A 25,269-nucleotide genomic window follows, 5' to 3' on the forward strand; every position below is an offset into this window, starting at 1 on the left:
CTTTCTGGTTTTATACACCTAGAAAGTATAAAACATCAGAATTGTTTTTAAAAGGAATACAGCCTTTTGTAAGACAAACTCTGTAAATCAGATAAACAGGAAATCAGTTAAAAGAGAATGAATGAATACAGAAAATGCAGCACGCTTACACAATGATAACTGGACTCATTCGTGGGGAAAATGCATGCATGCTGGGACACTGTAAAGAGCACACTACAGGAAGGACAGTAGGAACTGGCGAGACAGACCCTTCGCCAATGGGAGAGGGATCCAGAGATGGGCGGAGGGGGCAGGGGTCACGGAGCAGGTGAAGGAAAAGGGATGAAGGAGTATTATGCTTAACTCCCCAAAGCAACACTAATAAAAAATAAAACTTTAGCCATAAAGGGGTGTCATTTAATGTTACCCACCAAAATCTGTTGAAATTTTCAAATAAAAAACAAGCTGATGCACCGAGTGCTGGGGACTGCACCTACAGAAATCAAGCCCAAAGAACTTGAGGCTGGCAAGGACCCCCTCTGTGCAGGTCACACACCAGAACCCACCGTAGGCCTTGGTTTGCTTTAGAGTGCAGTGAAATGACCTCTAACCCGCAGGGATGTTGTGAGAAACACGTGACGCACTGAGAGCGCAAGGCGCTCTACAAGGGCACTAGCTGGGTTTCTTCCTCCTTACCTCTAGAATTATCTTATTTACAGTAATAACTTTTCATTGTATGGAAATGGCTCTACTTTATAATTCTACAGACTATCATTCTACAGACATAGCAAATATGCTATGAAATTTACTGTCAGTAAATACAAATAATTGCTACAGTGTAAATATTTTGCTTTTGGTAAAAATTCTTTAAAGCTAAGTGTGGTGGTGCATGCCTGTAATCTCAGCACTTAGGAGGCCGAGGCAAACGGATCACTGTGAATTCCAGGCCAGTCTGGGCTACACGGTGAGTTCAAAGCCAGCCTGAACTACATGGAGAGACTCTGTCTCACTACCAAAGCAAAACAAACAAAACGCTTAGTAATGTAAGTTAAAGATTTACATTACCATCATGCTACTTTTGTAACTCATGCCATTGGACACTATCATTGAGATAAAGAAACCAAATGCGAGACAAGAAAAAGTGACTCTGGATCACATTGAAAATGGTATTATAATGAATCTGGAGTTTATAGGTTACACAAAAACGAGGCTCCTTCTGAACATTTCAATATTTTAAGATCATCATTTTCCTGGAAAAGAATTTTGTTCTTAATTCTCTTTGCATCCTCTGAATCAAACACGTTGCCTTATGCAGATGAAACCTAGTATTTGGAGAAAATGCCGTCTGGCTGTTTAGTGAGCAGAAGACCGTCAATGCGTGAAGAAGGCATACTGCAGGAGAGACAGGCACGGGAAAGAGAGCGGGAGAAAGAGACTTAGTGCAGGTACGACATGCTGCCATTTATTGCTTTTTAAAGAGGATTGAAAACTGGCACCACAGCTGCGCCACGGCGGGTGGGCACTGCAGCAGCAGGGGCAGGACCCCAGACCGAGCTCAGCATGCAGCAGGGCGTGGGAGCGGAGCAGAGGCACAGTACCTCGGCCCACGTTCTGGGCCAGCCAGCCGGGCAGGGCAAGTTACTTAGCCCTTGTAAAGCCTGAAAGCAAATGCAGTGGAGAATTACTGCATGCCAATGGCAAGAAATGGACTGCTACAGGAAGGCCTCAGATCAAGGCTTAACAGAAATCCTTGACGAACTAGGCCAGGTGACAGAGAGGAAACAGCAGTTAACTCCACAGAAGAAAAGTAGCGGGCTCTGAAGATGGCGACGCCTGAATTAAAACGTTTAGAGGCTGAAACTTAATAGAACATTTCTGGGACAGAAGCTAAAATCTACTTACAGGCTTGCTTGGTTTTGTCCAAATGCCTTTAAAAAAAATAAACTTGTTATGCAAAAAGAAAATTCTTACCACAAACTCTTAAGGTTACAATTTCAATATTTAGACTGTGTAACGTTTCAGGACACACAAATATACTACTAGAGAATCCAAATGCCTACTTACTAAGGTCAAAGAAATGTTGCCAGAACGCTTCCATCCACTTGTGAAGGTCTGTTCTACTGTCAACTGCAAAGATATGAGTCACGGCTTGTCCAGCCAGAGGGTTAATGACGGAGAAGTTATGGACCCTGTTTTTGTCATCTTTGTCCATTGCCCGAATTCTGGTTTCCTAAAAATTAAGACAAACATTGATGTTTTACGATAAAAATCTTTCTCTAATGGCCAAAGGAATGTTTCACTGCTTCGCAGCCATATTCACACAAGATACAATTACAGTTTTAATGCTGATCACTTGAAAATGAAAATATGTAATTTTCACAATTTCAATATTCCAACTCAACTCAAGAAAGTTTTTTGAAAGAATGCTTTATTTAAAAAAAACCCACTAAGTTTTACACATAGCAGTCATACTAAATTAGGAAATTAAAACAACTTGTTTTGACCTATCTCAATTTAAGTGAGCTTGCTGTCTTTTATATGCATCTTAAAATTAGTAATAAAATGAGTACAGCATGTCATAACTTTAATGTGGATTATGTTAACTATATTTCCAACAGTAATAAAGCTGAATCAGTAAAGTATGTTTCTCATTCTAATATCCATACATATTATAAAACTATCAGCTAAAGTAGTAAAACTATAACTAAGGGTTTAGTGCAGCAAAGCATGTTTTCCTCATTAACATTTATTTGATATATAATATTCATTTACAAAGTTAAGAGTTAAAGATCCATAAAGTAATCTGCACAATATTAAAAAAAATTTTAGGTCCAGAATACAGCATTTGATCAGAGGTAATGATTTCATTCATGTGAACAGTGACCCTTTTCAAACTGAGCCAGCCCTGACACTGCAATGACCCTGATCATGCACACGTGCATTAGAAAGTGAGCTCGTAGCTCCCACATGGCACTCCCACACCATGTGCCAAACTAACAACTGGGAATAAAGTCTGGAACAGAAGTATCTGTCATGCAAAGATAGGGATTTTACTGACTATATAATGATAAGTTTCCCACTGTTTTAGGGCAGCAGTATTCAGTAGACAATAATGTGAGCCATATCCAGTGTGATTTAAAATTTTCTAGAAGCCACATTGAAAACAGTACAAAGAATAAAATGAATTTTAATAGTGTGCTTTATGTGACCCAATATATCCAAGACATTTTCATTTTGAGATGTAATCAATGTAAAATTTTGAGATATTCTATAATATTTTTTCATACTCTGTCTTCAAAACCTAGTTTGTATTTTATACCTAGTAGCACATCTCCAATCAGACCAGAAATGTTACATGCCCAAAAGCCATTCGGGACAGGGAAGTCCTACAGGAACATGGCTAAACCTCGTAGGTATGCAGAAAAATATTTGGTTGGCTATTATAAAAGCTAATTAATTTAGTTTAGCCCAATTAGCTTGCATGTTTTATATGTACTTTTGCCTGTTAGTCTGGTTGTTAATTTTTATATATGACAATTACCTTTATAAAGTCTTCTCCTTTTCAGTAGACAGGGTCTCACTTTATAGCTCAAGCTGGTCTTGAATGCACCATGTAGCCCAAAAAGGCCTCGAATTTGCAACAATGCTCCTGCCTCAGCCTTTCAAATACTGGAGATACAGGTCTGCGCTATCACACTGGCACTTCATCTAAAGTCTTATAAAATTAATAAATGAATAGGATACTGGAAAAATAAAAGGGAGTGGAGGAAAGGGGAAAAACTGAAATGTGTCATGCATATACACCAATTCCCTGAAGTGAAATGTAGTCATTATGGACTGCAGACATGTACTAACTTAAAAATAAGTATCTGCCAGGCATGGTGTGCACGCCCGCAGCAGGCTAGGCAGGAGGGCTGCAGGGAGCCTGAGGCTAGGTTGGGCCACGTAAGCAAACGCAACGCCAGCCTTCACTACATAGTGAGACAGTCCCAAAAAACAAAACCAAAAAGCCATTTTTTTTTTTTTTTACACTTCGTTGAGTATAAGGTGAAGACAAATTATGTCCAGTAGCAACCAAAGGGCACAGACATAAAATGATGCTTAAGTGGGTCTTAGAAAAGTGCAGTTAGGAAGAACTACTCTGTGGAAGGTGAGCAAATGCAGGCAGGCCAGTACTGGGCACACCACACAGGAGGCGCTTCAGAAGGAATTCATTCTCATCCAAAAATCACCTGGGGAAAAATGTGTGCTGAGAAAAGGAAGCCTAACTTTGACCATTCAGAGTATCACAAAATGCATGGCACGGTGCCCACCGTCAAGTCCTCTGTCCTGTTGCTGGAATAATCTACAAGTGCTGTCTGTCATTAAGGACCGTAATGGCACAATGGCCAGCCTCTGAACTTAGCACGTAACAGTTTCTCTCTACACACAGAAATGCTTGGAAATAAACTGTATGAAATAATCATTTATATGTCGTTTTAAATCATTGTTTATTCAACATAAAACGTGCTGTCCCAAATGGCATCCCTGCAAGCTGAAAGGCACATCCAACGGTCTCCTTAAAAAAAAATTGTCATTAAAACTGTGCTTCCTTCCATTGAATTTCATTTTAGTACAAATTTCTGACTATAGTTTTTGTATACGAGATTAAAATAGATTCAATTTTTAAATAAGGAAAATGTGATTTGTGTAGATGCGATTTTGTAGGTAGCTGAGTTTTTACCAAGATAATACAGATGAACCTGCTATGTAGAAAATGTGACGAGGCAGACCACCCATATCCTCCTAAGGAAATCCACAGATACATGCTCTACACACCGGTAACTCGGGTGACCACAAGTACCGCTATATTTTTTAAAAAGTGAGAAGCTGTAAAAAGTACAAACTCAAATTAGAATTTGAATTTACTTCTATATTTTATCACCAAAAATGATTAAATTAAGGGAAACTTTAAACTAAAAATAACATGTCACAGGAAAGGTAGGTAGAGAAAGTTCCTCAGAAAGTCAGGAAGTTTACAAAGTGCTGCTGGTGTCGGCGGATGCCAGTAAGGATGCTCAGGGCTTCGTTTTGCAGAAGGGGAAGAGATCAGAACCACTGAGGTGCGTTTTGGTCTGTGATTACTGTAGCCCCATCAAAAGCACAGGTGAGGGAAATACCTTCTGTAAGGAGGGACTGAAGGCTGCCAATGGCAAATTTCCCCTCAGTATTTTTGCCACCTAATGCACTACCTAACACCCAATGGGTGGCTGAAAAATATCTGATGAATAAAAAGAATGACAAACAAAACAAATCATTCAGAAAATGATAAAAGGTTTACTTCAATAGACTCAGATCTTAGAAACAGTTCCCACAGCCAGATGTGGTGGTGCATGCCTGTAACCCAGCATCTGGGCAGGCTGGGGCAAGAGAATCACAGTGAGTCCAGGGCAGCCTCAGCTACAGAAGGAAGTTCAAGGCCATTCTGCACACAAAGTGAGATCCTGTCTCAAAACATGGGGGTAGAAATGGTTCTTAAACTGGCTCTTTAATGCATGAAGACATATGCTCTAAGAAAGAAGTGCTCCATCTGACACAAGGGTTTTTGCTTCTCTTTACTAATCTCAAACTGTTCGGTTGACTTGAAGTCAACTTCTATTGTTTTTGTGCATAGATTTGAGATTATCATGAAACTGTAAGATAGCTGGGTTTGCTTTAATAAATCAACAGATAGGTAAGTACAACCTTCCACTATATAAAATGGAAGAGGTACCCAGAGAAGGCCAAATGAAATTTGCAAAAACATAATCCTAGGGGTCAATTTTGTTATAAATACCTAACGAACTGAATTCAAACTTTCCTTTAGATTTTTCATTATGTTCTATTTAAACTGTTCTTTAACCTTTTCATTTCTGTATAAATTGAAAATTACTACACCACTGGGGCCAGGGAGATGGCTCAGTAGAATAAGCGCTTGCCTGGCAAGCGCAAGGGCCTGAGTTCAATCCCCAGTTCTGGAAAAAAAAAAAATCCCAAAAAAACAAAACAACTAGACCAGGACTAGTTTCCTATTTTACTCTTGACTGTATGACCTTAAATAATCTGTTACTGCAATCTGACTAAGGTCTTGAAACATGCTTTCCTACGGAAGAGTGATCACTTAGACATGCCTGCCTACCAGGCTGGTGTCAAGAGATGTGTACGATGATTCTGGAACATTTTATCCTTTCCAAAATCATAGATTACTAGGGCTGGGCCAAAAGGATTCACAAGCCAACCCAAAGAGGATTTCATTCATCAAAAACAAAACAATTAAAGCATCAATAATCAAATAGCAATTAATACATGGCCTGTCTTTGAATTAAATCTATAAATTCACTATATTTAAAAATTAATTTACTGGTCACCTTTGGAGGGTACTAGGCAATCATCTCACTGTTTGTTAACTGATACAAAAACGTAAAACCACCAAGAATTTATCCTGCCTTCCTGGTAAGAATTGTACCTCAGAGTAATTACATCAGTGGTATAGAGATTTCCTAGCTAACAAACGAAGAAAGAATGTTAATACTAGGAAGTTGCATCCTTAATAAAATAAAGGACCTAAGAAACGCTCATCAGTTGAGAAAGACCCAGCAAGCGAAATCCAGACTATGGAAAGCATAGTGGGATGCATGAATTTCTTCACCACCGGGCATCAGGCTGAGAGTCAAGCATGCAGTGGGCAGCAGATGTTGGCCACTCTTGAGCCCTGATCCAAAAACTGTGTCAAAAACTTAAGAACTGCAACACTGCCTAGACTTTTTATGATACATTAAATATATGTGGCACTACAGTTACACAGATATAAGTATCTTTTATATTTATCTGCATAAAAATTTATTTACATTTATCTTATAAAAATTATATATTTTTTGTCACATAACTGGAATATTTCAGCTTAATAAAGTTTCTAGGATTCTAGAGCAGGGCAACATTTGAAGGTAAAGAAGAGTTCATTTATACTTTTCTCTGTATAATTAATCTTAAAGTTTTCCAAAAAATGTTTAAAAACTACCATACAAATGTAAAAGAGATTCCAGGCACAGTGGCATGCACTTGTAACACTTGAAAGCTGAGGTAGGAGGCTTGCTGTAGGTCTGAGCTGCACAGTGAGTTAAAGCCCAGCCTGAACTACAGAGTGAGAACCTGTCTCAACAAACAAACAAACAGACAAAAATAAGTAAGTACGGTAACTGTCCTTTTGTTATAGTATACAGACAATATTTTCATCCTTCCCTCATAAGCATGTAAAGATAAATGGCTTCTCTGACTTTGGCCTAAAGTCCTGTTAATTAGGAATAAACACAAATGTTGCTGCTTAGAACAAGCTGCAGAACTTATTCATAGCCTAGTGACAAAGAAAGCACACCACTATAGTAAGTGGCAAGGAATGCCTCATCTATGTAAAGCACAATACAAATTAAACCAAGCCTTAAGATTTGGAATCAGACTGATATAACCATTTTCAAACACATTAATAAAATCAGATTTAAACAGACTATTTAAAACATAATACTTGCTATAGTTAATAAAGGACAATTTGAATAGTTGATAGGGCTCTGATAGAAATCTTACAAAATCCCATGTGCCTCATAACTTTGCTTTCGAGGGTCCATGATAAATATAACAGTTAAAAGTAATTTCAAAACAACTGAATCAAAGGTCTAGCATACCAAGTAGTGTTATTGATTTGTGTAATGCAGATTATATTATTAAAATGAATGATGTATAGGATTTCAATCAAGAAAAGACTATTGATCTCAAAGACCACACTTCGTTTCTACCCCACTCCCACTCCACTGGCAATGGATAAAACTCTGGCTAATAAAATGCTTTCTACACTGTACAAGAGATTCAGTTAAGCACCCATTATTGAGAATGTCTTGCTCAACAACATTCACATTGAAGTTTTTTGAAGTTGAAGTAATCACTTTGAAGTAAATCACCCTTTCAAATTTGGATTGAAAAGGGGAGGGGAACAGCTTTTAGGCTTTTCTTCCGTTAACGTGACTATTTCCACAGACGGCTCCCTATGAAAATTAATGAACTAACTTAGGCTTACAGGAAATGCCATTTAGGAGGACAAGAATTATAGTTAGAGAACAGACCCTGTGAACAAAGTAACAGAACTATTATTTATATACTTAAACAACTGCAAAATTTATGTTTTCACATAATTTTAAAGTAGCATTAAATAAAATTATTTTCTAAACCATAAAAGAAAAATGACCAAAAGAAGAACTCTAACTTATATTTAATATTCAATGCTATTAAGCTTAAAAAGATTTTAAAGGCTCAACCTTGAGAATATACTAAGGACTACAAAAACATTATTCTTAAGTTTTACTTGGTCCTTACATGCTATATAGCAAAAAATAACAAAATGACATATATCAAAGATTATTTATTTAAGAATACAAAAGTAGCATGTGTCCTTTAGAAATTTCCAGATATATATATAACCATTCCCCAAGACAACTATAAACTACATGAACTGCAAACATGTACAAATATAATAAAAAATCATAAAAATAAAGATAATTAAAGTATCTACCTTGCATTTTAATCTTTTTTTTTTTTTTTTGCCGAACCAGGGATTGAACTCATGCCCTTGCAATTGCCAGGGAAGCACTTATTCCACTGAGCCATCTCCCCGGCCCCCTACCTTGCATTTTAAAAGTAAATTATTTAAGATACTGGATAGACAAAACCAATAAATGTATCATAATATGAAAGAAGGGATTGGGGGAAGGAAGGAGGAAAAAGAAATACTTTCAATTCTTACAATGCATTATCAGCATCGACAGAATATCAGCATAAAGTCCTTACTCAGAAGACCAGTGATTGAGACAATGCATATTTATCCTGACTTCTCAGGAGTGACCTAATCTACCCTACCTAAGAAACAGTAGTATGCCTTTCCCAAGGAAGGCCAGGTAATATTTGGAAGAGTAGAAGGAAAACGAGAAAGTTATGTGAGTCTCCAATATTATAACCAGTCCAGGTGAGGAAAACCCTAAGATGATAAACCCCCAAGTGAAAAATTATTAGGCCCACAACAACAGTCATACAGTGCCGAGGTGCCAGCTCACTGACATCAACTCATCCTAAAGAGAAACTTGACGCTGGCGGGACAGCACCAGCAATAGTAAGAGAACCTGGCAGCATGTTGCTAGCCTGAAAAGTTAAAAAGACATTTTGGGAACACTGTGGTAATCTGAATATGGACTATATATGAAATAAGAAAATTATGAAGTTTATAATTAATTATAACAGTAGCATAATTATATACATAAGAAGCCCTATCTTTAAGAGTTGCATGCTGAAGTATTCAAAGAACAGGTACCATAATGTTGAAGTCTTATGTTTACACAGATCAAAAGAAAATACGGGCATATATCAAGAAAACAGGCTAATATGAAAATATTGATAAAGCTGGTACTGGGTACACACCAGCTTTATCAATCAGTATAGTGTTTTCTTTTTTTCTTTTTTTAGTATAGTGTTTTCTAATCTAACTATTCTGTGAATTTGAATCATTTTACAAGTTGAGTGAAAAAACACAAATTAACAGATGTATCTCTTAACTGGGAGAGTGACTTTTTGGACTATGGAGATCAATGGCATGCACCATAAAGGAAGTGTTCAAAAGAAATTGGAAGAGTACGCAGGAAATGTAAAAGATAGTTTCTACAGAGAAAAAGGACAGAAAGCAGCACTGAACAAAATTAAGGCAGCAGTCATAAAGCCAGAGCATGGAAGATTTTGAACTTAGTTTCAACTTTGAGATGGGCAATTAGATTATACTGATTTTCCCAAATACAGAGCTTATCTCATGTTTAGTTTCTAAAGTACTCTTTTGGACTTAGGCAAAAGTCACGGACTGTGGCGAGAGTCAGTTAAAGCATTAGTTTGGGGGGCCCAGTGCGATCCATGCTGTGCTCACACAAATCACCAACTTGATCATTCTCCTTGTATGTGACAGTCAGCTGTGGCATAACCACAGAAATTTCTAAGTAAGCTTGTTTTAGTTATTGTGGTGATGGCACTGAGCGATGTACAGTCCCATTAGTCACCTGGCCATTAGCCTGTATTACTGCTAGGGGAAAAAAAATCAATTAAAAAATCAGTCAGCTCAGTCAGGCCATAAAATACTGTTATGACTGCTCTGGAATGACATCCCTATCATTAGGGCTGAAACACAGGTGTGGTGGTCTAACAGCAAAAGCATGTCACTGTAAGTGTTCTCCTAAACTGAAATGGTAAAGATTCAACACATGCCTGAGAGATCACTTAGAGGTTTATTGTAGCTTCAAGCTTACAACTTCATTTTATTGCCATTTCTGACTTTAAAACTGACTCAGGAGTATGTAAGGATACAGGAAAACACCTAATTTTGCCTTTTAAATCAAGTCTAGTAGTATGTCTATGAAGAAACAAAAGAAGCCTATGTATTTTTGTCTTCGTTTTCCTGACCTATTAGGAAAACCATGTGTCATCTAATTTTCCCCACCAGTTTGGCAAGTTCTAGAGAGGTTGTTTATTCACTTGTAGAGCAGAAAGAACATGACTGTAAAATAGGAATTCCATTCCTGCTTTGCCTGCCTTGAAGGCTGAGACACAAGAGAAGAAATAGCTTGAAAATTGCCTTCATGGAAAGCAAATTTTAAATTATTTGTTGAGATTACATTTTAATTTGGTTTATGACTATTCATATTCAGTAACACATGTAAGAAAAAATAAATGGGATTCCATTTTTACTATATAGGTAACTAGTAAAAAACAAAACAAAACAAAAAAACCCCAAAACACCAAGTTAGATATATAATCAAATACAGAAATCTTGCCAAAAACCTGAATTTAGCGAAACAACTAGTCCATATACTCCAAGAGAGAAACTGGCCTGGGCTCTAAGTGTCATTGCTATGACGGATGCAAACAAAGGCAAGAGGAGAGGGGCACAACTTAGATAAAGGAAACAAAGACACTGTAGTTATGGATTCTGAAGCAAACACTAAAAAAGAATGAGAAAACACCATTTTGGGGACAACTGGGGCCATCCGCTCCGTGTATTAGACAATATATCAACAATAAATCAGCATGATAACATTATGGTTAAAAAGAAACTGTCCTTGGTGTTAGAGAAACATGCTGAAACATTCAGGGAGCTACACTGCTTACAACTGGTTTTCAAATAATTCTGCAAAAATATAAAGCCAGAGAGAAAACACGTGAGAAAATGTTAATAGCTGAAAATCTAGGTAAATGGTATACAGATGTTTATTATTCTTTTCCAACTTTTTTATATATTTGAAATTTTCAAAAGACTAAGATACAGAAAAATGAACGACAATGTATAAACAAAATAACTGTGGGCAAGTAATGAAAATATATTGACTTTTCATAATAAAATTATACATTTAATAAAACTTTGTAGGCTAAAATAAATTCACTGAATTATCACACTGAGGTATTAATTATTCATACTATTCAAGTGTCTTACTAAGCTTTTCATAAGCAAAACAGGTAAATCTGTTGGAAAATATAATAAAGGGTCTCAGCAAAAGATTTCTTTCAGGTAAAAAGCAATGTAAACTGAACAGATGAAAACATTATTACTGGAAGAGCTCATGGAGCTAAAGCTAGGTCCATGCTGACTGGAAGACTGGCGCCCACATGTTCTCAAGAACACAGCTCCAATGTGACTCAAATATTTTCTCGTAAAAGAAAGTATCAAACAATGTAGAACAGTTAACAGATGGGATAGGTCATACTTTATCATACACTGCCTTCGGCTGAACCACTCTAAGGGCATGCAAGTAAAACAACTAGAAACAAAGTGTGGTCTGAAGCAGAAATGTTGTATTTTGCTCCAGAAATACCTTCTAGGAGTACTATAGAGTGTGGGGGAGGAGGCAGAAAACTTTTCTAATAAACACTACCCTGGAGCAATACATGAAAATAAATTTAAGACACTGGGGAAGACGCACTAAGTCAGTCTTATCTTAAAAGTCTTCTTACAGAATTCTGGGTGAAAACATTTGATAAATTTCATGAGCCTCCTTTGTATTAAACTTGTGAGAAATATTACTACAGCTAACAGATTGTCTAGGCAGTAAGTACTATTTTTTTATAACAGTAAAAGTATGCAACTATTCTAAATGAATGTTCAGGCTTTCCTGCCCTGTCAGAGGTTGGACATACTAGTTGCTTATAAAGTCCAAAGGAATACTCAGGAATGTCTCTTCATAGGTTCATTTGGCAATTAACTATGAAAAGCATCAGTGTGACATGAGTTAACAATTTATATTCATATCATTCTTAGTAAAATATTTTCATGAAAAATGTAAACATATTGTAAGTATGGAAGCACACCCTCTGATTTAGAACCTTTTCTGGTATCGTGGGCTCTTCTTGGGAACTATAGTATTTCCTTTAGAGGACAAAATTAGACCTTTAAAAGTACACAGATAAGAACAAACATATATAACATTGTTACCTGTACTCTGAAAACAGCATTTCATTTACCTTATGAATGGGCACTACCAAGGTTGGTTCCTCTTTAGCTTCAATCTCTTCTGGACTATAAAAGCAATATAGTTTACCCCCTCTCAAAACACAATACAGCCTTCTCCAAACACTTAGATCTTCTATCACTTGCTGGAAAAAAGAAAAAAATCAAGAAGCTATCAACTTTAAATCATTATCATCATAACTCCAAATTTAATGCAATACTTAAGCTATCAAAGTTAAATTAGACTTTAAAAACTTTTTTGAAATGTGATAGAAGTACCCAATAATGAGCCACAGAATAAACAGCACATTTGCTTAAAATCTAAGAGTAAGTTTATATCAGAGAAAAGTCTGAAGAGATTCTCAAAAAGTATTAAACGAAATGAAACTAGTGATTACCACATAATTTAAGCACAAAGTCATAAATCAATGCAGCTTTTAGAAAACCTAGCCTATTAAAAAATTACTGTTCAGACTTCTATAGCAATTCATCAAATGACTCAGGAAAATTATTAAAATAACTCCTAATGTCGAAAATACAATTTTCCCTTACTGTTCTCAGAACATTAGAAAATGTTGGCTACCTGGTAAGAATGCAAATTTTCTCTGTCTTAATGGAATCTTTTAGAAAAAGCTATTGATTCACTGAAGCCCTTGATTAATTATTTACTGAATATAAATAACTAGGGTTATAAATAAATCAGGAGTAGGCCGCACAGAAGCAGCTCTGGAAGCCCAGCAACCTGACCCGGGCCCAAAGCTGTGCAAGGTGTGGTGCAGCCTTGTCGTCCCTTTGCACTGGAGGCCTCTCAGCCAACTGCCTGGCAACTGCAGGACGAGGCGCACCAAGCTGGCTCATGAGCTTTCAAACGGCCCCAGACCCTTCCCCTCGCCATTCCCACAGCTTCTAATAACATTAAAAAAATAGCACTTAAAAAGCCCTCTCAGTTTAGAAGGTCAAACACATGCCTGTACATTAAGGTCTCAATTGGAGCTAAAACTGTAGGGCATTTAAAGTCTGCTAACCTGCTGATTAAGAAATCCTGCAAAGGCATCCTCAGCCATGCAAGCAGGCTGGGCAACTAGCCGGCAGCACATGTTGCCATACAAGGGAAGCCAAAATGAAGACTCCTCTACACAAAGGAGAAAGAAAAGTAATCAAGTTACAAATATTTGTTCATTTAAGGTCATTATGCATTTTGTAATTTTGTTTTTTACAATTTTTTATACATGGACATACTTTGATATTTTTTCATGTAAAGGCTTACGTATTCAAATACCAGTACCATATTTAATGACAAAGTCAAATATGAGGAAGACTACACATCATATTAAACCCATTAAGTTTATTAGCTAAAGTAGCCATGGATGTTTTAGTCTTGATGTTTTGCTTTTTGAGACAGGGTCTCACTATGTAGTTCAGGCTGTACATGAATTCACAATATACTGCAGGCTGGCCTTGACCCTGTGGCAATCCTCCTGCCATAGCCTCCTGGGGGTGAGGATTATAGGTGTGTATCACCATGCCTGGCTCATTTAATTCGATCTTAAAAGTAACTATTCACTGGTGTTCCTCAAGGAATATAAGTAATCTTTTAATATAAAAATTCTAATAGTGATTTATGTTTTTTAAATTCTACTTTTTGCTCTTCATTCTCATTATCAGAATTAGCAAATTATTCCAGCCAGCAACTCAAGATGAAGTAACAGCCCTTTCTGGTCTGTCCCCTTCCCACACCAAGTGGCACAGCCCACAGGGTGATCTCTATGCAGGGGTTTGGGACTGGGCTATGACGTGCTTGGAATGAGTGCTGAGTGACGCAGGGTAAGGAAGAGGGTTCTGAGTGAGGCACCCACGGACCGCAAGCAGAGGGAGGGACTGCTGTGAGCAAGTGTGTGGGGTGGGTCCCTCGCAGCAGCTGCACCTTAGGGTGGGGGAAGGCTTACCACAGGAAAAAGGGCCCAGCAGAGGGCAGCGTGCCTCCACATACGCTGCTTGAAGTGAGGCGCCAAGACCTAAGCAGGAGAGTGGCCCAGGTGCTGGCCAACCCTGCCAGGGGCATCAGGGACTGAGAGCAGTTAGGAACCCCCCCCACACTGCATGACTGCAGCATCTGCACCCTATGCCAAGTGTGAAGGGCAACCAGGGACCTTGGCGAGATGGTGGGGAAGCACATGATGAGCTGAGGTACTCTGCTATGGCTGAGAGCAAGAACGTGCTCCAAGACTAATAATATGTACCCTTGAACAGGTCCCCACTAGCCACATTTGGGACAATTGAACCACAAAATAATCAATATTAATAGGTGGTGATGCAATGAATAAAAATAGAAAAATATCGATGCATAATTTAGAAGTCTAATAATAATTTTTTACTTACAGTTTTAAATACCCCATTCCCCCCAATAAATACGTGTGAACTACAAAGTGGAAAACAAAAGGAGTGATTTTACAGAAGAGAAGCTTGGCAGAGGTCACCTTAGCCAGGGAACCCAAGTGACACATCACTGACATGGGAGGAAATGAGTCAGAGTTACATGTATGCCACCTGGTTGGATGCAAAGAGAACATGGCATCACTGTCAGAGATACATATTCTGCGCCTTAACCCAAGAAATATGAGACAACGCCAAATCGAGAGACCTTTAATGAAACCTCTATCTAATCATCAGAATGTCAAGACCATGAAACTCAGAGAAAGACTAACACACAGTCCTGACTGAAGGAAACAACTGTATGAAAATAAATGCAATGTATGATTTTGCACTGGGGATCATTTCACATATTACTGGAAAAATGGGCAACCCCAGAGTAAGGTCTGAGCACCAGACAGTAAGAACCTACTGACACTTCCTGAGTTCAAGTAGTTGTGATCTAGCTATGCTAATGGTTAATATGCATTAATACATAGAGGTTGAAAGAGCTTGTTATTCAAATTACAAATTTTTAAACATTCTTTCAAAAAAAATATGACATTCCCTCAATCTATTATTCAGGTGGATTCATACTCTCCATATCTGTATGGAAAGTACTGAATAATTTATTCTGTGTATCAGATTACAAATAATCCAAAACATGGCCTTCAGTTCACATTAGTCCATACAGAAAGGACTAAAATTTCCACTATGCTCCAGTGTAGCACCCACAGAATGGCTAGCCATGGGCTCTAATTATTATTTGCTTCACAGCTTTAGTAACTCTGAAAAAAGTGGGTTTTGGTTTTGGTTTTGGGTTTTTGTTACCAAGAATAGAACTTGAACTTTGCGCTTGCCAGGCAGGTGCTTATGCAACTGTGCGATATCCCTGGCCCTGGAAAACATGTTTTTTGATGAAAACATTTATACAAAACACAAGGCAGCAAAGGTTTAACGTATCAGTTAAAGGTGAAAGAACACCTTAAATGAAAAGTATAAAGTAGAACAACTCTAGTTTTTAACAACTTAGCTAAATTCTACTATAAAATAGTACATAACAAATTTTCTAGCACTTTTCAAACGCTTTATTAATATGTGGTTAAAACTATTTTTAGAAATAAAGGGTTGATATGGGAGAAATAAGTGCATACATACATGCAGAGACTTGAAATGCAAACTAAAATACACTCAATTTTCCAAAAGAGGTAGGAAATGAAATAAAACTTCTATAGAGGGCATGCACCTGAGTAACACATCAGAAATTTATATAAGAAATCTCAATAAATGGTTTACATTGTAACATTTGCAAGTTAGCTGTTTTAATTTAGAATGCATTTCCTAAAGAAATAAACTCATACACCCTTAGATCCCCAGAACAGCCCAGGACATCTGTGCAACCAGTAATCTATCTGAAACCTAAATACCACACGTGACAATGTGTCTCTCTGCTAAACTACGTCCAGATATCATGACAAGGAAAGGAAAACAAGTCCTTTCACCTGCAGTCTTCATGGGCCATGTCACTTTTTCTTTTCTTGTATCAATCATCCAACTTGAGACTCTGTGCTTTCCAGGCAGGCACTTACGGCACTGAGCTTTGGGACCACCGTGGAATAAAGTAATAGCTGTCTATACTTCTAATAAAAAATATAGTATCTCCACATCACATATCTGAAGATCAATTTTTCATTAAAAACCCCCTTCCTTATGAGGTGGGTTAGTACGATGACCGAAAAGGATACTGCACACACGACAGGCACTATGCGCCTCACCTGGCAGAGGCTGCTCCCAAGCCACACCGTTCTGTTTGGCAGCCTTACCTCTGGGTAACACAGTAATGGAATACTTAATTTCTTTTTCTAACTGAAGGAGGTAAAAAGACACGATGCAACAAAATAAGAAACAAAAGAGCAGTTTGACTTTTCAGTATTTAAAGGATTTATCTCACTCATTGGTTCACATGGGGAACAAAAAAAGTTTTAAAAAGATGATGACAAAAACCACAGGATAGAGAAACAAATCAGGGGCATCTCAGTTACATCTATGTTAGGCTTCATGATATAGTTTCATTACCTGATAAAGATTATAAAATTTTCTTGACAAATACAAGCCTTAAGATACTAATTGGACTATGTTCTTCAACCAGCAAGATGAAGAAAATTAAGTCATAATTTTTAAAAATCCTATCTCCCCCCCTTAATATTGTAATATTTGGCATTTTATAGTATTTAAACATTAAGTTTATTTAGGAAAATCTAGTATACTAACACATCTGGTGTGTCTTAACACTTCTCTGTGCAGTCGGCACGTTCCAGCCAGCAGGTTGTGGGTTCCGGCGTTTCTGTAATCCTTCGCTGCACCTCTGTGGACATCACCCCGGCTGCCCCGCCCCGCTGGCCGCCAACGCTTCCGTGAAGAGCCTAGCAGTCCTAGCCACACACCGCTGCAGACACCTGAGGTCACGGCTTCCAAGACCAGCGCGCCCTCTGCAAGTGCTGCGCCTTCCCATCACTCTCAGCAGACCTGCTTGAAAGAACCGGGCCTCCCACGGCCCAGAGCCTGCTCCTCTGGTTGCCACGACAGCTACGGCACCTCCAGGGAGCACAGCCGTCCCTGACTGTTCGCAGCTGCCCTCAGCCACCCGCTGGTACGTGCCCTGCTGCTCCTCCAGCCTCTGAGCTGTACTGTAACATCTACAAAACGTGGCTGAAGCGGGGTCTCTTCCGAGCACCCTCCCTCCCTCGCACTCCTTTTAAAGCTGCTATACATGCACTCCTCAAGGCAGAACAGAGGACTGGATGATTCTCTGTAAGTGTTCAGAACAATTTCTGACACAGTACAAGCACACCGCATATGGTAGATCTAGAGAAATATCCACATGTGTCAAATAAAAAAAAAATAACTGATAATCCGAACATTGTTACAGACTTCAGATTCTGGACGTGGGCAGATTAGACTATTCAAAACAATTTTCCCACTGAAAATTTCTAAAACTGCTAAATAAAATAAATTATAATTTTTTTCCAAAAGGAACGAAGAGGCAACAAGACTACAAGAAGTTATCTGGACAAACTGGAAGACAAAAGAAAACCAGAAAGTAAAGTGAGCACAGAGACTGTATTTGTAACGAGTATCCTTACCATCACAGCAGATCTGAGTTTAAGACTTAATGCTCCTGCAGGATCAGCAGTGCAAGAGAAACCCAATTCCAGGGGCCTGCACAGCAAGAAGCTCAACTGGAGAGTCTCCTTGTAGTGAACTCCTATCCCAAACAACCAACAGGCGGGTGGCGAACTCCAAGTAAACCAACCCTGCTCTCAGTGTCCTATCACCTCAGGGCTCAGAGCTGCCAGGGAACCTAGGCTGTTGCTCTGGATAAAGCAGGTCCAGGGGCACTCCAGAAACATCCATTTAGTTCTAGTTGCAAAATTTCAATTATACTGATAAGCAGCAAAGGGAAGCAGATATGTAAGAAGGAATCAAGACCTCAAGAGTGAGAGACCAGCTAAACACAAAAATCTTTAGATGTATAAATATTAGACATGACAACAAAATAAGCATACTCTTTATGTAAAATATGAAATATTAACAATGTATACAGGGTATAGAGAAAACACAGCAGATGTGGGAAGTCAAATAGAAGCAAAGGAGACTGGGCATGGTGGCGCACGCCTGTAATCCCAGCTTTTGGGAGGCTGTAAACAGGTATAGCACTACAAGTCTGACCCTGAATACCCTGTAGACCCTTCCCTAAAATACAAAAAAAAAAAAAAAAAGCAACAAAGACCCTGGTGAGTGGATTCAGAGGCAGATCCAACAAAGCTGTACAAAAGTAAAGGAAATGAAAAAAACCAAGTCATGAAAATATCTGGAGAAACACTGAAGAGACAGAATTGGAAAGCAGACCCCAATGGGTTGGAACCAGGGAGGATACAGCAAGGAAACAAACACAGGTCAGAGGAAAGAGTCTGGAGCAAGGGCTCTCCGAATAGATGCGTGACATTTTGTCTAACTGATGAAACATCAATTACCAACTTAAACAAGCTCAAGGAGTCTCAGGCACATAAATAAGTAAATTTTACACTTCATTCTATCACAAAGAAACTTCAGAAAACCAAAGGAAAATAAAAGACTACTTACTTTCACAGAGATGACACACTGACAAATGATTTTCAACAACTGCTAAGAAAATGCTGGAACTACCCCTTCCACACTTGTTCTGGTCTGCGTCCAGGTGTCTCCCAAAGCCTCATGTGAGCACGAGGCCCATGCTTTTTCAGAGGCAGCTGAATTTAGAGCTTGTGCTGATTTGTGGTCCAGTGCTGGGACTGAGGGTGTGAGCGCGACACACCCTAGGGCAGGTGGCCCACATATACTGTGACAGAAAGAGGCTTCTCTCGCCCTCCCTTGTTGCTCTTGCTCTTTTCTACCACCACGAATAGCTGCCCTCTCTCATGGGCCACCCTGCCTCACAGCCAGCTGACTAGGCGCTGAAGCCTCTGCAAACTGTGAGCGAAATAAAGCTTTCCTCCTTTAACTTTGGTTATTAAGAATTTTGTCTGAGCAATGAGTAAAGTAAGTCAATACTCAAAAGTAAAACATCTCTAAGGCATAAAAAAAAAAAACAAAATAAAACCATTTTCAGATAAGGAATGTTTGATACTAAAACATCAAACATGTTTGGTATTAAATAATCTTATCAAAAGTATAATTTAATGATCATACCTTAAGAAGAAAAATGATCCCAAATACACGGTAGGAGATAAAGTGATATAAGGAAACTTGAAGGTAAACCTAAATACTATGTGTATAAATTATCTTATTATCGAATTTTTTTTTGTGGAACCAGGGATTGATCTCAGGCCCTTGAACTTACCAGGGAAGTGCTTATTCCACTGAGCCATCTCCCTGGCCCTAAACAAATATTAAATGTGTAAGCTACTATGTAGAAATAAATATTAGTATACAATAAAAACCTATAAACTAGAGAAGTAAAATTTAACAGTTCTAAAGTCCTTCCACTGTCTGAACAAAGGGGAAAATTAGCATAAAGAGGAATTTTAGAGTTTAATATGATGAATCAAATAAATTATTAGAGACAATTTCTAAAAGATGATAAAAAGAATGGATAGCTTTAATTAGGACAGGGAAGAACTGAATTGACAAAAACTAATGAATTCTTATAAGGAAAGCAAAGATTCTACCAAAAAAGACAACTAGAGTACAGGTAAGCATGGCAGATATAACTCAGGTGACCATGGCAAATAAGAACCCAACCATATAGATATACAGGATTGTACAAAGAAAGTTTCAAAATAGCTCCTGTGAAAATGTAATAATTTTTAAATTCTCTGAACATTAAAAGTAAGTTTAATGCTATTTGAAGAGGCATGTCAATAATGCAAAAGAAGATGGTTTGGGTTAGAGAACTGACAATAACATACAACTTAAAAGCTGTGCACATCCGCAGGGTATGGTGACGCATGCTGGAACCTTAGCACTTGGTAGGCGAGGCAGCCTGAGGCCCACCTGGGCCACAAAGTGAATCCAAGGCCAGGTTGGACTACTAGGAAAATACTGTTGGTTTTTTTTTTTTTTTTTTTTAATTGTGCATCAAATAACAAAGGCTCAAATTATATAAAATGAAAACAGATGTAACAAGAACAGAAAAGTTCACAACTGTAAGAGATCTTTCCATCCCTCTTACAGTAATGCAGAATATGGAAACTATGCTTATACCTAACAAATACTCAGCATCCACAGACCACACTAGCAAATAATAAACTTGATATTGTCAGAAGGAGAGAAAGAGGTATCAGAAAAGAGAGACACTGCTACAAGACACTGCAGAAATTAAATAGATACTAACACATAATGCACTTTATAATCCTTCAAATTAAGGCTTATAGACTTCAAAGTTGTATCAAAAATCTGTGACAATGTAACATACTGAAACTGACCCAAGAAATAGGAAAACTGAAAAACCCTACAACTATGAAAATAACTGAATCAGTACAAGAGGAAACAGTGATATAATCATATAATGAACTACTATAAATACAAAGTGAATGATGAACAAAAATCAAACTACCAGGAAGGTATAATATGATTCCATATAAACTTCAAATCAAGCTAAACTGGGGAGATAGCTCAGTGATCTAAGCACTTGCCTGGTAAGCACAAGGACCTAGGTTTGAACCCCAGTACCATATGCTGTGCCAGTCCTGCACCGTGCTGGCCACTGAAATCAGGTGTGGTGGCACACACATGTAATCCCAGCGCTGGCAAGGCTGAGACAGGAGGATCAGTACAAGTCTGAACTACATAGTGAGACCTTGTAAATACATAAATTAAAAAACTGCATTATTTAGAGAAGGACACACAGATGGCAAAACCATAGAGAAAAGCACATATATAAAAGCTGGCAGACACTGAGAGGAAAGTGGCGCTGGCAATGTTCCATGTCTCAGCGGGGAGGTTGTTAGGTAGACCTGCATCTCAAAATGATTTGTTAAGCTATATATTCACATTTCATACTTATTCTCTATCTTAAGTGAGCATTTATTATGAACTTGAAAAATATTGTTGTAAAATCAGTAATCCCACTAGCAGTTACCAATCTTCACAACAGTGTGAAATAATACACTTATTACATATTTTATGTATTTCTCTTTAGAAAATGAACAAGAAAGTATAATTTAAATCATATTTCTAAAATACTTAAAATTATTTTATATTTTTTATCACAGAAAAACTAATCTGGCAAACTCTTTAAAGCAAATTTCACAAATCTCAATTGCTCAATCTCCCTTTCCACTGTTCTACATTCTTTTGGAAAGACTGCAATTACAATTATTCAGAAAGAAAAGAGTTAAAATAAATTTAGTCTTACCTTCTCATATATCATCTACCTCCTGCTAACAAAAGGATTGGCTTTCTTGATTTCACATTTAAAAGTAGTTCCTCGGTTTCCAGTTAGGAGTAATGAAATCAATTTCAAGTTAAGGATAAAGACTCAAAAACCCAAAACCTTTCTATGTCAGCAAGTTAGCTTTACAAACAAATCTCCATACAGAGAAGAGAAAAGATGTTCCTTTCTTGAGGATGAAAGATAAATGCATTTGAAAGAACTCAGAGAATCACTTGTGTCTCCGTCACCTATGCCAGTATCTACTTCAAGGGAACATATTAAAATCAGAAAGTCACTGTTAGGACCACATATATAGTGATATAAGGTGTGCAATAAGAAAGAAATAACAAGATACTTACCATTTCCATTAATAAGCAGATTATGAGTCTTGAAGCTATCCTCAGCATTTTCCAAGGTTAGGGTAGTATAAGCCAGCAAATGATACTTTACACCACTAACAGTGAGAAAGAAGACATGTGTTAAGTATTTTTGTATGTTTTTTATTACACGAAATATTTAGATGTTCATCAACAAAATAAACAACCTGGTTGAAAAATAGACAGAAGACTTAAACAGACATTTCTCCGAAAATATGTAAAAGGCCAATAAAAACATGCTCAACATCACTAGTCATTTGAAATACAAATCAAAGCACAATAAGACACACTTCAAGGCCAGCCAAATAGCTCAGCGAATTAAGCACCTGCAAGCAGGCGCAGGGGCCTGGGATTCAATCCCGGGCGGGCAGTGCTGGCCCCATCCCTGGGGCCTGCTGAGACAGAAACTGAGACCAGGCGTGGTGGTGCGCGCCTGTAATCCCAGCTCTTGGGAGGCTGTAAACAGGAGGCTCACTATGAGTCCTATCTAGTAGTGAGACTCTGAAAACTCTAAAGACCCTTCCCTAAAATACAAAAACAAGACAAAACAAAACAAGACACACTTCATGCCTTCAAGATGGCTGTTAGTAAGAAGAAAAAACCTAAAACCCAAAACAAGTAAACAACAGAAAATAGGAATCTGGAGAACTCTGAGCCTCTGTATATTGCTAGTACAAATGTAAAGCAGTGCAACTGCTAGGAAGAATAGTATGAAGGTTCCACTGAGAATCAGAAGTAAAATTATAGTATGTTCTTTCTTACATACCCCAAAGGACTGAGAGAGCAGGGACAGAGTAAATATGCACCCCCTGTACTACAGTGGATTCCCAATAGCCAACACGCAAAAGCCCTTAACGTTCATTCAGGGATTAACAAACACGAAGTTGCAAACAGACACACATATGTATACTAACACACAACTTTCCGATTAGTAGTGGTACAAAGCATCCTTTGCTAGGGAAGCCAGGAAGGTTTCTGAGGAGCATACTTCAAAAACTTTGTTATTCTGGTGATAAATTCATATCATGGTACTCTGCGGTGATAAAAAGTGTATTTCTGCTCAGTAAGAACTGTAGTTTTTGTGCTAGGAATCTTTTTTTTTTTTTTATTCAATATATTTGTTCAGTATTTTTTTGAATTTTAGAGAAATATTTCAGAGATGAGTATATAGCATGAGATTAGTAATAAATTGCACATTGTACATAAATTATTTACAAACTTAAATGAATATAACAGTAAAAATAGTCTGAAATAAAAATGAAGAATTTACAGATCAGTCATATAATAGTTCACCTGTGCCAAAATCAAGAAACTTATATTCATATAATTAGAATTATCAAAGTAGATGGGGTAGGCAATAAATATTTAAAGATTTAAAATTTCTGAATTTGTTGAAATTATAGCACATTTCCAAGAAAAATTAACCTTTTGCACAAGCAACTGGAATAAAATCATAACAAGATACACAAAAATGAAATTATCCAAAACTTATTGTAAAGAAAAAAATCATTAAAGCATACACATAAAAAATTAGCTCTGGAAGAACAAAATTAAATAGCATCTTATTTTGCATTAGAAACAAAAGCAAAGACCCAGTGTGTAAGAAACTAGACTAATTAATTCAAAGGACTGAAAGAAAAAAAAAATCTGTCCTCATTGAATTTTATAGTTAGCAAGCACAGCTTTGAAAACTAAAAGTAAAATATTTTCTAGTTATACAAACTCAAAATATTTCAATACCTCCAGTTGTAGCATATAGAAAATAACAAAGAGCATAATCCAGAAGCCAAGAGAAGGTGCTGTATGGTCCTGGATAAAGAATAAAGAGCTCTCAAAATGATGGTTATGCAGGACTATGTAAAATATATTAGATGAACCCATTTAAAAGGTCATTGAAGATTTCTACAAAACAGTATCAATCTTATGTCAGGTTATTTGTGTGTGTGTGTGTGTGTGTGTGTGTGTGTGTGTGTGTGTCTGCATGTGTAAAGGACAAGGAAGAAGTAATATAAAGTCAACTGAAAATGGAAATATACTTTTTAAAGTATCTAATACTAGAAGAGAACATCATACCATGTTTTATAAGTAGACTGTAAGTCAAAGATACAGTATAAATCTTAAAACAAAAATTAAGATTAAACAATATTGAGAAAATTAAATATTGATTAAAAATTAAATATTTCAAAACAACTGAGCTAAGAAAAAGTTTACATGATAGTAAATTACTAAAAATAAAACATAAGGTAAATACTGGAATGGCAAATATATGATCAGCACTTCTAACAGTCTGGGGATAGGATATTGCTCAAAGTTCTAGTATGTTGTGGACCTGGACAGTGTCCATGACACTTATTGGTGGCCAGGTGTCACTTGTGGGACTGAGCTAACGCTATTTCCTTGATATCTACCCTGTAGACCTGGACAGAATCATGCCCCATAGGGTACAGGACAAATCCATTTGTAGAGTACGCTGATAGAAATATTTTGCTGCTATATACAAAAGAATAACTGAAAGACTACTACTGTATACCTCTTATTTTCCTGTGTTTAACTGTTTGCCCTATTTGGTGGATTCTTTTCATTCTCATTCATGGAGTTGTGGTCATTTTGGTCCCTCTCTAGAATATACTTGGCTTTGTCTTCATGAAATTCTTTAGTTGTGCTTTGTCATGGAAGTATTTCACTTCTCTTTTATACTTGAAAGATTTCGAGTCTTACAGGGTATATCAGTCTGACTTGGAGTTTGTTTTCTTATAAGACTTGCAGTACTTCGCTCCATACATTTTATTTATTTATTTTTTGAGGTACTAGGGATTGAACTCAGGAACCTGTGGTTATTCTACTGAGCTATCTCCCCAGCCCTCCATGCTATTCTTGACTTGATGGTTTGTGAAGAAAAATCTGCTGGTATTCTGATGGGTTTTCCTTTAAATGTGATCTGTTTCTTTTCTTTAGCAGCTTTTAGTATACTGTTCCTGTGCTGAATTTCTGGGATCTTGATTATTATATGTCTGGGTGTGGTTTTAATTGATGTTATTTGGAGTTCTACATGCTTC

General features: G+C 37.5%; 1 protein-coding gene across 3 annotated transcripts in view; it reads right to left on the minus strand.

The window, feature by feature from the left end:
* Positions 1 to 25,269, minus strand: part of Rtkn2 (rhotekin 2) — a 74,823-nt gene that overhangs the window by 4,982 nt on the left and 44,572 nt on the right. For all 3 annotated transcript variants that reach the window (XM_023716146.1, XM_023716147.1, XM_023716145.1), the window contains 4 exons: positions 22,196 to 22,290; positions 13,540 to 13,646; positions 12,529 to 12,660; positions 2,044 to 2,209 (listed from right to left, as the gene is read on the minus strand). In XM_023716146.1, the coding sequence (XP_023571914.1) occupies positions 2,044 to 2,209; positions 12,529 to 12,660; positions 13,540 to 13,646; positions 22,196 to 22,290 (500 nt within the window). The remainder of the gene's footprint in view (positions 1 to 2,043; positions 2,210 to 12,528; positions 12,661 to 13,539; positions 13,647 to 22,195; positions 22,291 to 25,269) is intronic.

The sequence above is a fragment of the Octodon degus genome, unplaced genomic scaffold (assembly GCF_000260255.1).
Source record: "Octodon degus isolate 3935 unplaced genomic scaffold, OctDeg1.0 scaffold00046, whole genome shotgun sequence".
Classification (NCBI taxonomy): domain Eukaryota; kingdom Metazoa; phylum Chordata; class Mammalia; order Rodentia; family Octodontidae; genus Octodon; species Octodon degus.